The 17,606-nt window shown below is 37.7% G+C and overlaps 1 protein-coding gene and 1 non-coding gene across 2 annotated transcripts; one reads left to right on the forward strand and one right to left on the reverse strand.

Annotated features, from left to right (window-relative positions):
• Positions 1-91: 91 nt before the first annotated feature.
• unc (uncoordinated) lies at positions 92-4,229 on the reverse strand. The gene is made up of 6 exons (XM_074105901.1): positions 3,932-4,229; positions 3,752-3,846; positions 3,074-3,230; positions 1,814-1,939; positions 480-652; positions 92-184 (listed from the first exon to the last, which is right to left on the reverse strand). The coding sequence occupies exons 1-6, from the start codon at positions 4,116-4,118 to the stop codon at positions 92-94; spliced, it is 831 nt and encodes a 276-aa protein (XP_073962002.1). The 5' UTR covers positions 4,119-4,229.
• Positions 4,230-4,511: 282 nt separating this feature from the next.
• Positions 4,512-4,584, forward strand: TRNAR-UCU (transfer RNA arginine (anticodon UCU)). The gene has a single exon. It is a non-coding gene; the product is annotated as a tRNA-Arg (tRNA).
• Positions 4,585-17,606: the final 13,022 nt, after the last annotated feature.

Below are 17,606 nucleotides of genomic sequence, written 5' to 3' on the forward strand. Positions count from 1 at the left end.
AGGTACACGAATGGATATAAAAGTATTGTCAACTACTAAACTAACAAGTACAAATGGACAAAATGAACACGACATCTATTAAAACAGTGAACTAAACCTCGTCAATAAGGTTTCGCTCCATTAACTCAATTTTCTTCAGTGTATTCTGCACATTCTGTGGGTTAACACTTGCCCGTTTTACATTCTGCAACGAGAAAACTTATAAATATATCGTAAAAGCAATGTGTGCTCGGCTTTGAGAATGAACTCGTATAGGGTTTGACACGCGTTGGCATAAGGATGTGGAGGACCGCGGGTCTGCATGAAAAGCATACATGACGCACAGACGGAGCCGTCTTACACGTATGGTCGCGTAGCATATAGGTATAGGATTGGTGTCTAGAATCACTGGTTAACCTCCTGCATCCCATGTAAACTGTTTGTTTTATGAACATAAAACTATCACTTTTGAGAGAGTGGTCCTGATTCTCACAACCCACCTTACGGAAGTGACTCTTCTTCTTCCGATACTTTTCCCTGAGCCTAATGAAGCGCGCATGGCAAATGCGACAGAAGGCGAAGTGCTTGCATTTCTCGTGGCGCGGCCGGTGGTACAGCTCCGAGTCCGAAGACTTGGAGATGGAAGATACACTGCCGTCTTGAGAGTCACCACCTGTGAGGAGATTCACAATGTTATATAATACAAAAGGGTATGGATTTTTCACCACCACTCAAGACAAACAAGTGGAAATAGATGGAGGAGGCCTTTTACTTTATATGGGCTTTATATATTTTCATCACACTTGCTCGTAAACAGCGTCGAAACATGCAGGCTACCTTGGTTGCAACCCCCCAAATAAAACCCTCGACCTTAATGTGCTTGTCATGAAACCCGTGGTCGGTAAATGAGTCATTGCGCGTACTCATTTTCTTGTCATGAAGCCCAAGGTCGGTAAATGAGTCAGTGCCCGTACTGATGGCGCTGCGCATGGCGTAGCAGCAGGACCACATGCACACGCGGCTCAGGCACATGCTGAGGGAGGGGGAGGGCGACGCTGCCAAGAGCGCAGCCTATGATATCGCCAATATTTGGAAGAATTATATTTTTTCTTTTAGAAATATAAATTTTACTCGCAAATGTGATGAAAAACATTGTATGTCGCACGGGCGGTACTAGAATTACGAACATCGACTCATTAAAGCCCTCAGTCTTCGACTTCGGGCTTCTAATAGACTCTCGTTCGTAATTCCTTATTTACCGCCCTTAAGACACAATGTACTATTATACCAGGGTGGAACCTTTGTGCTACTAATGCCATGTTGACAGCCCATACCTTTGCCAAGGAAATCATAGTGAAATTCATTATGAAAAAGTCCCACCCTGATACGCAAATCAGTTTTCTCAACTGTAACAGTCATAATGAAGTTGCACCTCTGCTTTTTATAATAAAAAAAATAGAGGCAAATTGACGCAAGGTAAAAGCAAGTAGCGGCAATCTGATTATTTATTCTAACTTGTTGACTGTTAGCACTTTTTGTTGACTTGCATTTAAACTACATATCCGTAACCAAATTGCAAGTCAATTGAATCACTGGAAGAGGGTGATATTCTACTTGCAAGATTTGATTTTAACAATAATATAAGTAAAGTAGTTAAATAAAAAAGTGTGCAGCTGGGACTATTTCACCATCCATTGATTAGTGTTAACTGACGGTTAAATGTGATGCCGCCTCCGTCTATTCGAACAAAACAAGACGGCATCGCATTTAACCGTCAGTTAACACTAATCAATGGATGGTGAAACTTTCCAGCCCCTTAATCTATTGGTTTTACCTGGATAATTTACATCTGCATTATGTAATTGAATGCATTTAAGTATGCACAGCAGCAGCGGTGAATCTTTTTGAGTCTTATACATCTCTACAATATTGCTAGCATTTTCTGAATCGCATTTTATACCTGAAAGCAGATTCAATGAGAAGTTAAGTAGAAAAAAAAAATCTACTTAACTTATATTTTTCTTTCTTTCTTTCTTTCTAAACAGTGTCGAAACATGCAGGCTACCTTGGTTGCAACCCCCCAAATAAAACCCTCGACCTTAATGTGCTTGTCATGAAACCCGTGGTCGGTAAATGTGTCATTGCCCATACTAATTTTCTCGTCATGAAGCCCAAGGTCGGTAAATGAATCGGTGCCCGTAGTGAAGCTGCGCGCGCTGCTGCAGGACCACATGGAGGAGGCGGAGGGCGGCACTGCCAAGAGCGCAGCCTAAGGTATCGCCAATATTTGGAAGAATTATATTTTTTCTTTTACAAATATAAAATATTACTCGCAAATGTGACGAAAAACATGTATGTTGCACGGTCTTCGACTTCGGGCTTCTAATAGACTCTCGTTCGTTATTCATAATTTACCGCCCTTAAGACACAATGTACTATTAACACACAAAAAATGCCATTCTAAACTAAATAAAAAATTATAGATTTTGCCCGCGGCTTCGATCGCGCAGTATTGGTATGGACTTAAACCTTTTTTGATCCCCCAGGAACCATACATTATTTCGGGATAAAAAGTAGCCTATATGTTAATCCAGGTATATATTACCTGTATGCCAAATTTCATGCAAATCCGTTCAGTAGTTTTTGCGTGAAAGAGTAACTAAACATACAAACATCCATCCATATAAACTTTTGTGTTTATAATATTGTAATACTAGCTGTTGCCCGCGACTCCACCTGCATAGTATTTGTTTATCGCTATCCCACGGGAACTTTGCAATTTTCCAGGATAAAAACTATCCTATGTCCTTCCCCGGGACTCAAACTATCTGTATACTGAATTTCATCTAAATCCGTTCAGCCGTTTAGATGTGATTGAGTAACAAACATCCAAACCTCCAAACATCCAATCATCTTCACAAACTTTCACATTTATAATATTAGTAAGATTTACATAGATATTGTAAATTTTTGCCAATACAGTCATTGGCGGTAGTGGTTGCTAACATGAAGTGACCAGTTGTCAAAAACAAAAAAGTTAAAGTTCAAACAAAAAGTCCATACAGCAAAGGTGAACAAAATAAAATAAACAGACCTAAATAATTTAAAATAGACCACACATCATGCTCTTTGAAGCGAAGCCGCAGCACCTTGTCATCAGCCCCCAGCTCCATCAGCGACTTGGCAAAACCAAACACCATGTTCGCAAGGGGGATCTCCGATATAAACACTGAGAGACTGTAGCTGAACTCCTGAAATGGACCAAGCTTATCTTTAGTACTACTGCACATACAAAGTGTATGGTTATGTAAACTGTTCCTTAACGTTGTAAGGCCCAATATCCTAAATTTTGTATGTTAAGCAAATATGAACTTTTATGGACTGACATCAAGTTTCAAATTCTATTTATCGAAATTTGACATGGGTTATGGCACTTAGGAGTTTATTTACACCATTAGCTTATTTGCACTAATTTTTGTTCAGTCAATCAAGGGTCAAGTGGTTTTTGAGTAATTTGTTTTTATTAATATCCAGCTTTGAACCTAAAATTGGAAATTTCATCATGTTTCAATAAATTCTATGTATGGACTGACAATTTTTGTTTACAAATGATGCTATATCTTTTAATCTTTAATTGTAAATTAGCAAAAACAAACATACAAACAATCTTACCCTCCAGACTTAGAGCTGAAAACAAAGTGGTGTAAAAGTTTTTGTTTGTTTTTTTTTCGAATTAGGAACCCTATTAAACCAAAAAAATTAAAAGAATTACCATGCATAACAAATATTCTGTGACAAGCATATTCAGCGCTTGGAATTTGGGTTCCAGGCGCTGCGTGAAGTGCTTTTGACATGTTGGAAGATCCCCTGAAGTTAAGAAACAGAAAGTAAATAATAATATCAAGTAAAATAATTAGAATATTGTAGGTTATATTATTATTGCCAGTTTTACCAGTTTGCGCATTTTTTAACACATTAACAATATGCCCGCGTAAGTACGCTCTTAAATCGCCGAGGACACCGTTTTTGTCAAACAATTCATAAATAAATTTTTGAAACTTTTCTGCTGATTCTGTTTTGTTCGCGTTTTGCATTTGCTCAGCTTGCGTGGTAAAACTTTCTGTCTCGGCCGTTTCCATTTTAATATCTCATTATTTTTCATTGAAAACGTATGTTCATCATTCTAATTTAGAATCAAAATTATTTATTTTTTCTAACACCACAATTTCAAACTTCCCAGATAAGTGACATTTGTTTGTTTGTTGTGATTGACATTCACCTGTCACTGTAATATCCGGTCGCTTCTCATAACGGAAAATCAGTGTAGCTTATTATTAAATTTAGAAAAGAATCTAAAATTATTAAAGAATATCCTTCAAGTAGTACAACATAAAAAATATGAAATAATATTATGCAAGTAATTGAAGCATTTATATTGAATTTAAAAGTGGAAATATTTTAACAAGTATATGACATCATTAATCGAAACTGAACGTTTTTAGTGTTCCGCTATTTTGACATGTAGTTCAACAGTCCCTGTGGCGCAGAGGATAGCGCGTTGGACTTCTAATCCAAAGGTCGTGGGTTCGATCCCCACCAGGGATGCAGGCAAAATATCTTTTTTTTTTTTTTTTATTAAAGAATATCTTATTACATTTACACAGTCTGTAACAAAGATTAAACAATATTCATAAAGAAAGATGATACGCGAGCAAAATGATGGCAGATATATTAACCATAATCACTACGTTTCCTTTACGTTTTTACTTCGCTATTCTTATAGAACAAAAAGTGGAACTATAAATAAAACACAAATGAGAATTAATTACCTTCTTCTTATATAAGCCTGATATGGCGCTACGTACGATATTTTTTTTGGGACTGATATTTTCAAGTTTGTAACGGTCAAAATCATCTTCTAGATGTTTTTAGAAGTTTATTGATAACTACCCGCGCAATGTCTATAAAATACAAATAAAATGGCAATAATCGCTCGTGCTGATTATCATTATTTTAATTTGAGAGTGGGTAGAGTGTCGATCGCGATCGGTTGTGTTTAAATTTCCAATTAGCGAAAAAAATATATATTTTGTTTTTATGGTATAAATAATACTAATAAGTTGCTATTCCTTTGTCGTTATATGGTGGTGGTGTTATAGGTAAGTTTTCCTGGTTTTGGTTTGGATTTAATCCGTAGAATAGTTTTAATTTTATTTTTGTTTGTGTTTGGGGGTAGTCCATGCCAGCTTCCTCATGGAAGAAATGGATGGCTTGGACGACCCTGGAGGAGGGAATTTTTCCTCAATTGTTAGTAATGTCGATTTAGCTCAACATGAGCAATTTGAAAGAGAACAAGCGAAACTGATTTCCCTTTCAATGAAGGAATTTGAGGGAAAAAATGCGCGAGGAAGCAACGCAATAAAAAAAAAAGAAATTCTAATAAAAGTGATGGTGAGCGATGCCGTTCAAGGTCCGCTTCATCTTCTGGGGACTCAATGCAAAGCCCGGTCAGTGATAGCCAAAAGGATACACCGCTCCCCTTAGGCCAAAATATCGTCAGTCAGACTCCGCCATCGTTCTCTCCCCCAGAACATTTAGTTACACACCCACCTACCCAGAATGAAACTCAAACTCCTGCCTCCCCTTTACACCGATAGGACGAGAAAAATATTCTGAACGTGATCAGGGGCCCTTTATTGTACACGTCCAGAGAATAGAAGTTTCTCCAGATTCAGGAACCATTTTGAACCCGGTAGCGTTTGGTCTTTTTTTACAAAAACGAAAAAGGGAATTCCCTAATATAATTGACGGCACTGTTAAAAGGATTGGGCGCAACAGAGTGTCTATTAATTTCCACTCTGCTATCGACGCGAACTTATTTCTAGACTCCCCAACATTAGTCCATCATAAATACAAGGCATCTATTCCCTCGTTCAATGTTACTAGGATGGGATTAGTGCGGGGTGTTCCGTCTGAATGGTCCCCGGAAGAGATTTTAGAAAACATCCAGGTCCCCGACAATTCAGGAGGTGCCCGTCCTGTGAAGGCCCGCAGACTAAACTACAAAAAAAATAATCCAGATGGCACGTACTGCTGGCTTCCTGCACAAACAGTAGTAATAACTTTTGATGGCCAAGTCCTACCGAAAAGAATTTTCATGTGTTTTAACTCTCTCCCAGTAGAGCAATATGAACTACCTACTATTCAATGCTTTCGTTGCTGCCGGTTCGGGCACACAAAAGAAAAATGCCGCTCGACGCCTCGCTGCTTCCGCTGTGGCAACTCCCACACAGGTGACTCCTGCAGGGCTGATGCAGAGGAAGGTTACTGCTGCAATTGCCCCGAAGGATTGGGTTCTGGTCACTTTGCCAATAGTAAAAACTGTCCGGAATACAACCGTCAACTTTTAATAAAAAAGTCAATGACCAGCGAAAATATTTCATATGTAGAAGCATCTAATCTTCATGCTAAGATCACCCGCAAATCCTATGCAAATGCAACTTCATCTCCTTCAGGAGCATCTATGTCGTATAAAAAAACAACCTTTTATACCCCTCGCCCTCCACCTCCACCTCGTAAAGGATATGATAAAGAAGCTCACAATTCCATTATTAGAGACCCAGTTATTAACACAGGCCCTGTTTTTCCGGATAAACCTTCTGAAAAATCTAACGAAATTATCATTAACGAGTTGATCAAAATACTGTCTTATTTTGTGAAGGTATTCTCCCCTTCTAGCCCCCTGGCAGATAGTTCTTTGTTATCCCACGTTGCTCCACTTATTTCATCATTTCTTTTTTCTTCTAATAATGGATCAAGTAGTAATTCAGTGGAACTGCCGTAGTATCAGCAATAAAAAACATGACTTCATCTTTTTAATTAATAAATACAATCCTATTCTAATAGCCGTATCAGAAATATGGCTTAAAGTTGACAATAATTTCAAATTACCTGGGTACGTGTCTCTGATGGACTGCCGGGCAGATGGACGTGCTGGATGTGCCTTGTTTATCAAAGACCACTGTCCATTCACTCCCATTCCCACTCAGCACAGCAATAGTTGGCACTCAATTTGTGCCCGCGTAGAAGGAATCACTTTTCTATCCTTGTACATTCCAAGCCCGTCTAATGAAATTTTAACTGAGTTAAGACATTTAATCGTGTCCCTCCCACAACCAACTATTATCATGGGTGATTTTAACGTTCATCATCACGTGTGGGGTTGTGATAATAATGATCTACTTGGAGAGCAATTTTTGGAAGTCATCGACTTGACAAATCTTTGTCTCTTAAATTCGGGATCCCCAACGTTACGTACGTTACCGGATCAAGCATCTAGTGCAGTGGACTTATCTTTATGCTCACCTACACTCGCCTCGCAGATTACCTGGGAAGTTCTGGATAGCTCGTATGGTAGCGACCACTTTCCAATTCTTCTTTGTCTTCAATCTCTATCTTTGAAAAGGCCTCCTATTACTAAACCCCTTTTAATTTACAATATTAATGGAGCTGACTGGGATACTTATAAAAAAATCTTAAATAATGAAGTTAATTTTTTACCCCCAATTACCTCAAATTCAATTGAAAATTGTTCCGACGCCATTGTTCTTGCAGTTAAATCCGCCGCGGAAAAAGTTTTTCCTCTCAAGAATACTGCCCAAGGCAAGGTACCTTCCCCACCGTGGTGGGACAAAGAATGTACACAAGCGGTAAAAAACAGGAAAAAAGCTGAACATACGTATTCTGCCAATATGACGTCGGAGAATTTTTTAACTTTAAGAACCGTCATGGATGAAACTAAATTATTACTAAGGAACAAAAAGTTCGATAGTTGGAAGGAATTCTGTTCATCTTTAAGCCCTAACACCCCAGCTAAAGTAGTTTGGAATAACATAAAACGATTTAGAAGATCATATATCCCCCGCTCGTGTCTGTATCCTGCTTCGCAAGAATGGGCAGAGTCTTTTCTAACTAACATAGCCCCACCTTACGTACCAACAGCCTTGGATTTACCCGTAGATCATTTTATTACCGAGTCAGCAAATCCTTTAGATGAAAGTTTTTCTATCCAAGAACTTAAAAATGTTTTAAAATCTGTAAAAGATTCCACTCCGGGCCACGATGGCATACCATACTCCTTTATAGCCAAAGCAGGTGAACCCTTCCTTCAATATCTACTAAACCTGATAAACTGCATATTACATACAGGCCGTCCGCCCTCTTCCTGGAAATCCCAAATTGTTATTCCTATTCCCAAATCATCCAGAGATCCTAACGATCCACGATCACATCGTCCTATAGCTTTATCCTCAGTGTTGCTCAAGATCTTAGAGCATCTAATTAAAAACAGATTAGAATGGTTTATGGAGAGTGAGGGCCTGTTCGGGAATTCTCAGTACGGTTTTAGAAAGGGAAAAAGTACTATGGACAGTCTTAGCATTTTTACTTCTGACATTCGACTATCTTTTTCGAGGGGAGAGTCAGTAGTCGCTGTGTTTTTGGATGTGGAGGCCGCTTACGATAACGTCCAGCTCCCCATTCTCAGGGAAAAATTCCGCAAGCTGAGAATTCCGGAGAGGTTGGCCAATCTCGTGGGTAACCTTCTTTCAGAACGAAATATTACTTTTCGCGGAAGAGATCCGCAAATCAACCCCTCGCGATTAGTCTGGCGAGGACTACCGCAAGGATCTGTCCTTAGTCCGCTATTATACAATTTATATACACATGACTTGGAGGAATCTGCTGCAGGTTGCCACTTTTTACAATATGCGGACGACTTACTTATTTACTCCACTAATAGCGATATACAATCTGCCAGTGAATCAATTTCTACATCCCTTCACTCAGTAAACTCGTGGCTAATAAGCAATGGATTGTCTCTTTCACCGACTAAAAGTACCGCTGTCATGTTCACCCGAAAACGAGTAATCCCTATCGTAAATATTTCAATCCACGGCGTGGATATTCCTATAAGCTCTCATCATAAATTTCTTGGGGTGGTTTTAGACTCCAAACTGACCGGTGCCTTGCATTTTGAACACATAGCCAAGAAATGTGAACGAGGTCTTAACACACTTAGATGCCTCTCTGGGGTTTGGTGGGGGGCCCATCCTACGTCCCTTAGGCTGTTATACAATGCAACTGTTCGAAGTGTATTAGATTATGGTTCATATCTGTTAGTTCCAGGTAACAAGGCAGGATTTAGAAGACTCGATCTCATACAGTCGAAAGCCTTAAGAATTATATCGGGAGCTATGAGATCAAGTCCTATAAACGCGTTGCAGGTGGAATGCGCTGATCCCCCCCCTAAACTTGCGTAGACAATTTCTGGCTGACAGCTTTTTATTTCGTGCCCTTCAGTTCTCTCACCACCCCATACTTAACCGGTTGTTAGACATGAAATCTTCCCCCTATTGGAATTATAAAGATTTACCCTGCCTCGTGAAAAGTTTGCAGAAATTTCAATCCATTAAGGACCCAGTGCACCACTCTAAAAATCTACCTCTGTTCGAGTTCAAATACAGCACTATTGTCTACCAGCCTAGAGTAATTCTGGACTTCGATATTTGTCATAACGATCCACATGCCGACGAATACCTCCATCAAATTCTTAATCGAGAATGGCATGACTGGAACACGATTTACTCTGACGCTTCAAAGCTATCCCCAGTTGGCTGCGTAGGTGTAGGAATATACCACTCACAATATAACATTATTCAAAAAGTAAAATGCCCGCCGGTTACCTCCGTATTTACTGGGGAATGTATAGGAGTATTGGAAAGTGTTAAATACATTTTAATTTTTAAGTTAAAGAAAACCATTATATTTTCTGATTCACGTAGCTGCCTACAAGCTTTACTATCAAACCCTTTTTCTGTCAAGTTTCATAACCCAATTATATACCAAATCAAGGACTGTCTTATCACATGCAAATTACGGGGTTATGAAGTAACTCTTGTATGGGTCCCAGGTCACTCGGGGGTCTCTGGCAACGAAAAAGCTGACCAATTAGCCAAGGACGCAGTAGTGGATGGCGACAAGGTCCCTTTCAAGAATTATTGTCATGACGTACTAACATTATCGTCTGAATCATTGATGCACGCATGGTCTTCCTATTGGAAAATATCTAGCAAAAATAAGGGTAGGCTATTTTCTCTAGTCCAACCTGCAGTCTCAAGAAAACCATGGTTCGCTAAATCATTCATTCCAAAAAAGTATTGCTCAACCATCATTCGAATGCGTCTGGGACATTGTTGCATTGCCACTCATCTGGCGAAAATTCACATTAGGGACTCCTCCCTCTGCGAGTGTGGAATGGATGAGGGTTCCCTTAACCATATTTTCTTTGCTTGTGACAAATACGACAATACTGCCTTCTATGACGAGCTGATTAGATTGAAGGTTCCGTTTCCTACTCATGTTTTAGGGCTTCTGCAATTTAAGCCAAAACAAAAAGAAATATTTTTTGCACTTGCACAATTCTGTCAGCAAAACGATCTCAATCTGTAATTGTACATTTATTATGAAATAGAGTATATATAGATAAAATATATAAATCGTAATTACTCAGTTCTATTTTTTGTGGTGGTTTAGGTACCTACTTACCTACTAAAACACTCTCTGGGTATTAATTAACATTAAAGTAATGACTATCTAAATATAGTTTGTAGTAGAAATAATTACTAACAGTAGTGGTTTTCCTGGTTTACTTTGGGTTTGTGATTCCCTCTTTTCAGGAATAGCAACTGCCTCTTCTCCTCCGAAATTTTTTATAAGAGAAATCGACATGACGCTGGCTCAATCGAAAGGCATAGCCAAAATACAAAAAAAAAAAAAAAAAAAAAAAATCCTCGTGCTCAACAGTAAACGTCCCCTTTCCCAGCTGTCTCGAAAATTTATAAAAGTAGGTACTCTGTGATTGAATGAAACTATGTAAAAACTCCACAACTATGCAAATGGTATTTTGTACTCAACAGTATACATAGTCAAAATACATATTATATTTTATAAAGGTTTGAGATTGAGACCTTTTTGATACCCTACGAAGGACGCACGTGGGTGTAGGAAATAACTTTTTCACTTCCCGTTCCCGTGCTCGTAAAGTTCGTGTTCATGCTGGATCTAGGCTACATAAAATGACTTTTTATGCTATAGTGCATAAAGTAAAATCTTCGTCTATGACCAAGGTATTCGGCGTCAACAGCCGCAAACAAAAAAGTTTCAACATACATTTTTTTTATAATTTTTTAATTTATATAAAACTAAAAATCAATCAAAACAAATCAATAAAATTAAAAAAATATATAATATTCAATAATTCATGAGAAATAAAAGGTAAGTACATAGAATGTGAACAATAAAATTATTTCCACTGTTGATATTTAATTTCCACGCAATGTAAGTGAAAAGCAGAGGGTAAAACTCGAGCATTAAGCCCATTTTCCCCTTGACGTATCTATCCACCCTCGCCTTACCGGCTCAGGTGGCTAGATATGAACGTCATGGGTAAATTCGCTCGTTTTATGCGCTTGTTGTACAATCTACTATTATCCAAGAAAACAACATGGGCGCGCGATAAATGAATTCTTTATTTTATTTTTTGCTCCGTTATTGGACAAAAAGTTTACAGGCGTGTCTTAAGCGGATGGCACTCGCGCTCTCACTGCAGGCTACTACGAAACTCGAAACTCGAAGTTCGTGTCGTGCGGTCCAAAGACTACAGTTATATATAGGGACGACTGACGAGTTTCGAGTTTTGTAGTAGCTCTATATAAAATGTACTCTGTGTGCCGGGCCGAGAATATCGTGTCCGTGAGCAGTGTCTAGTGTTGCGTTGCTCGAGCGCTTATGGAGATTGATTTCTGAACCACAATTACGTAACAATCTTAGTTGTGTGTATTGTGTCTGAACTATCTGTGTTTTGTGCTGGGATGATGATGATGATTGATGAACATGAATTGTGTAACATATAATGNTACTATAAAGCCTCGCAATAATAAAAAACTACGGCGCCTGTCTGTAAAATCCATTTCAACGAACTGAACGATCTTTCTACGTCGGTAGTTGTAATAGGCGCGAGTAGGGATTTAATCTCTTCAGGTTCAATCATAATGACTTCACTTTTATTTATATAATTTACTAGCTTTTGCCCGCGACTTCGTCCGCGTGGAATAATAACTTTGGAAAGTATTTAATTTATTTAGGATAACTATTCTGCCAATAATAGCACATAGAAACTTCCACAGTTTACTGAAAATAACCTATTTAATACATTGCTATAAATATAAACTATTTATTTTTGTTCTTCCGTCCATCCATACATCCATGTTCTTTGGTAAAACAAAAATATTTTGGCGGGTAGCCATTTTAGCAATACGACGTGTATTATACCCTGCCAACACAAAAGGACTAATTATTATTCTTCATAGTGAACTCTTGACACCTTACGTCCTTTATTGTAAGTTAAGAGGGTAGGATCATAATTAAGAGGGCATTTTCACTAAGAATAGCTACACATATTTCCGATAAACATACTTATACTAAATTAGTTTGGAATTCCTTAAGAACTTTCATCCCCATATTTTCAAGTAAATAGGTCGAAATTTTGAAAAGCGCCGGAAAAAATGTTTTTTGGGTTCCGTAGCTCAAAAGGAAAAAATGGAACCCTTATAGGATCACTTTGCTTACCGTCCGTCCGTCTGTCTGTCACGATCCTCTATCTCGTAAACGCGCGGAGTATCGGTATCGAATTAAGATTATTTGAGATTAAAACCCTAAACTCAGGTTAATAGTCCCGAAAGCTGTGAAAAAATGAAACTTCTAAATCAAGGCAATCAAAAGCAGTCATTAAAATGTATGTCCATACAAAATCGCCTTAACAGAAAAAGTTAAAGGGCACTTCCAGCTGTCCTAGAAACTTGTATTTTTTTTGTACATAAAGGCAGCTTTTATATAGCACAATAAATAAGAAAAATCTGAAAATCATAATTTTTTCATGTCTGACTGTCTATGTCAATAAGCCATCTATAATGACCCCACATTGCGTACATTTTGCTATGAGTTTAAAGGGCACTGCTAACACTGCATCATCTCCTATGCTAACATGCCCTCGCCGGTAAAATTTTCAAAAACGCTTGAACTAATATCTATTTATTTCTTATAATGTCCAAATGTCAAGTTTCATAAAGAACCATCGATTTATCACCAATTAACAATGACGATCTTCCATATAAAGTCTGCAATACCCCTGGTGTTGCAGATGTTTATGGGCGGTAGTGATCTCTTACCATCAGGAGACCCACTTGCTCGTTTACCATCCAGTCGAATAAAAAAAAAATCTTCCCCTATCCTCTCCCCCCGGGGGTGAACCGCACAGGAAGAATTTTAAAAAACGCGCGAACAAATATCTATTTATCTCTTATAACGTGCCCAAATGTCAAGTTTCATAAAGAAAAGAAAGATTTATATTCGACAATGACGATCTTCCATATAAACTTTCATCCCCTCACAGGTCGAATTTTCAAAAAAGCTCAAACAAATATCGATTTATTTCTTATGAAGGGCCTAAATACCAAATTTCATCGTTTTATCTTCGACGGCGACGAACTTTCACCATATTAACTTTCATCCCCTATTTCAACCCCTTAAAGCCTTTTTTCGCGATAAAAGATAGCCTATGTTCTTTCCTAAGGTCTATTCTATCTCTGTACCAAATTTCATCAACATCGATTCAGCGGTTTAGGCGTGAAAGCGTAACAGACAGACAGACAGACAGACAGACAGACAGAGTTACTTTCGCATTTATAATATTAGTATGGATAGTATGGATGTTTCAATGTATTTTTAACCGACTTAAAATAATGAACGTCTCTGCATCGGAAAAAGCAATCATTCGTAAAAGGAGACGAGCAGCTGATATTTAACTATTGTATCTTTGATTATTTACACTAAAGCGTGAAAATAAAATTATAACAAAAAATTTAACCAACTATCAAAACCATGAAAATAATTTTCTACCAGTCTGAAGTCGGTCGGTGCCTCAGCACGAGCCAGCAGGAGTGATTGAAGCCCAATATAAAGTGCATAGGTGAGGTAGATGACTATAGGTCCACTCCTTGTAGCATTTTTTTTTTCAATTAATTACTCATTAGGCAGAAACTTGCTAGAGTACATTCTGTTTTTTATGTCATTACTTACTCTTTGGCTAATGTCAAACATGTATGAGATAACTGATTCACGTCAATGTCTGCCTGTGAACTGCGGGGGTACTAGGAAATTCGAAAATCGAAGTTCGTGTCTTTCCATCCCTCTCACTCTCGTATTAAATAATAATATAACCGTCAGTATAACGGCAATATACGAAGTTAGAATTTTGCACTTCGTAATACGGGCCCTGCGTGACCAAAGAGAAAGGAGAGTGCGTGACAGATATCATAGATAAACCTAGATACTTATGGATTTACTTTTCAGGTAAAGGAATTCATCCCTTAAAAAAAATATGTAGGTCAAACTAAGATCAAACATATTTTGCCTATATATTCGTAACCCTTAAGTATTTTTGAATTAGAATAGGATAAAATTGTTCAAAAACCCTCTCCCTCGAAATGGTTTTCGATTTTTTTTTTAATATGAACAATGCCAATTATACCATGTCCAAAGAAAAATAAACTATTTATTTTTATTTAGAATACAGTCAAATACAAAATTGTATGTATTCGAACCACTCAAAAATCTGATACCACGATCTTATTTATTACGCCAGAATTAAAGTCTTTGTGTTTTTGAATCAGGAAATTCATAATATTTTACACTTTGAAACATCTCAAAACAAAACTTTTTCTAGAAGTTTTATTTATTTTAGACTTTTTAATAGAGCGTTTTAATTCAGTAGGAATTCAATTCAATTTCAGTAGGAAGTCAGGTTCATGAATACAACAGAATAATGGATTTTGCAGTAAAATGTACTACACAACGAAAACAAAATACAACCTGCCAATGTGTTAATTTATCTGCAGAGATAGTTCAATAAATCGTTAATATTAGCAATTTGTATGCGGTGTCTGTCGACCTACATAAATTATAGCCTTTATTTACCGAAATACCCACATTACGCCATTTTATATCTACATTGGTCCGAATTAATTAATTGTTAACGATAGGATTTTATTAGCGGACACATATTTCAAAATTATTAAATGTGAACTTAAAACCAATTAAGTCGAATTCCTACCAGAGATTGTTTAAGCTGCGTTGGATTTAAATAACACAGGTGGGTGAAGACCAAAAAGTTGCACACCTTAACTGAGGTAGTTATTACTTTTATTTTTTTCCATTTTCAGACGAAAATTAATCATATATTTGTATGGATAATTTTCGTGACACAATCGAAAAAGCAGTGGTGGCAGAGTGGTTGAACCTATGGCCTCTCAGGCAGAGGGTCGTGGGTTCAAACCCCGGCTCGCACCTCTGAGCTTTTCGAAATTCGTGTGTGGAATTACATTTAAAATTTACTTACCACGAACTTTACGGTGAAGGAAAACATCGTAAGGAAACCTGCACATACCTGCGAAACAATTCAATGGTGTGTCTGAAGTTCCCAATCCGCACTGTCCCGCGTGGAAACCACGTCCCAAGCTCTCTCATTCTGAGAAGAGGCCGGGCCCAGCAGTAGGACGTGCTGGGATAATGAATCTAAAAAAGTATTAGTAATTCTAACAACTTTTTGGTCTTCACCCAGAGGTACCAAAAATTAAGTTTTTTTTAGGTAACTATGTGGTCGAAATGCGTAATTAATCTTAGTCTAGATTAGTAATACTCATACTCAAAAAGGGATTTGGTGCGGTCGGTGAACACTTTTTTCAAGAGATAATACACTAGCTATACATTCATTATAAGCCACTGTGTTGTCCTGTATTTTGCTTGCAAAAACCTTCGCTTTAGTTGCATTCTATCTCGGTTGGATTTTATAACTCGACAGAGCTTGATGTTTTCACTTCACTCCTTGTTTATAATATTAACACTCGTACTTCATTTGACTGCGAAAGCTGAGTTCCCGCACTTGTGACCATTTGATTTTCATTTGATAAAATTATAGCGATAATTGATCAAAACAATTTTTAACAAAAAATGCCTTTGAAGTCTTTAAATACTTCAAGTGTGGTATTTTTTTTAATGAGACCAAGCAGAAATAATACATAAGCATTATATTAAATTATTTCCAAATCAGTTTAAATGGCAGAGTCCCGTGATAAAAAAAACATGAAATAAATGCAATCGATGGTAACATCCTCCTGCCCTGTTCTGAAATCAAATGATAACTATTAAAAGTAACAAATACACAAATTAATTAAAATCCCCTATTATTTTACGAGACCGTTACGCAGTATCCTTTATTGTATATGATCGCATTTTCCCTTATCGAGAAGATAATAATCCGCTACTCAGCACTATCGCTTAATTTGCACTTAATATTGTATTTCCAATAAGGGTGGGTCTGCGAGCTTCCTCCGTTTATCAACACCCGGTGACAAATACTTCCTGCTTACGTGGAGAAAATAATTATTGTAGCCAGTACGGTTAAAGTCCACGTATATGAAAGGTATTATGCCCTCTAGATATATTTATTTCGGTATGTAGATCTTGGTTACCTTTAATGAGTTCCTTTTTTCTGTGTGTGAATCTCGTCATTCCGTTTCGGGTGCGCAGAGTCATACGGTAAGTGTTGTGTGTTTGGATCGAGTGTTAAGTGAGAACCCGTCGAATGGTAGGGATACACATCGATACCTCTTAATACTGAGCTAACCAACCATTTGTCAATTTTGAGTTATTAGTGTATATTTGGAAGTAAATTACATTTTGTAAAATCATTTTAATAAAAAAAAATAGAATGGCATTTAGCTACCCGTATACTTGTGTAAAAGCGTACGACATGTATTGAGCTGTAGCTGTATACACCATTATACGCGCCGCTTTCAGAGCGTCCTCATCATGATATGAACATGAATTATATAAAAAATATATCATCATCATATCGGCCGTGCGACGTCCACTCTTTAACATAGGCCTCTCCCATAGACTTTCAGTTATTTCGGTTGGAAGCGGCCTGCATCCACCGTGAACCCGCGGCTTTAAGCAGGTCACCCGTTTATCTTGAAAAAAACGTCTAAATTCCAGCACACACAACACAAAAAATTGCACAGTTTGGATTTGGCATTGACGAGTCTAAGTCTGATTATAATGATATAAAAACTTTTGATATATTTTCACTGGATATAACGATTAAAGGATATAATGCACTTTTGATATAACAACATTTGATATATTCTCATGTAATATAATTATCAACAGATGTAATAACAACTATTAATCTAACAGTCAAACGTATAACATACATGGGATATAACTTTGTTCGATATAAAGCTCAGTTAGTAATAATGTACTATTGGCATAATTTGGAATACTGCAGGTTGGTGTAGGTTAGGTTAGGTTACGACGACGAGCGAAGCGAGGAGGAGTGTTAGGTGGAACTGCGACCTTACAGCGCGCGAGCCGAGCGAGCAAAACGAGCTTGTCGCGGCAGCGGCCGGCGAAGCGCCAGAATCGGCTCTTTTGTATAATACTATAGTTTT

This window comes from Choristoneura fumiferana, chromosome 23 (assembly GCF_025370935.1).
Source record: "Choristoneura fumiferana chromosome 23, NRCan_CFum_1, whole genome shotgun sequence".
In the NCBI taxonomy this organism is placed as follows: Eukaryota; Metazoa; Arthropoda; class Insecta; order Lepidoptera; family Tortricidae; genus Choristoneura; species Choristoneura fumiferana.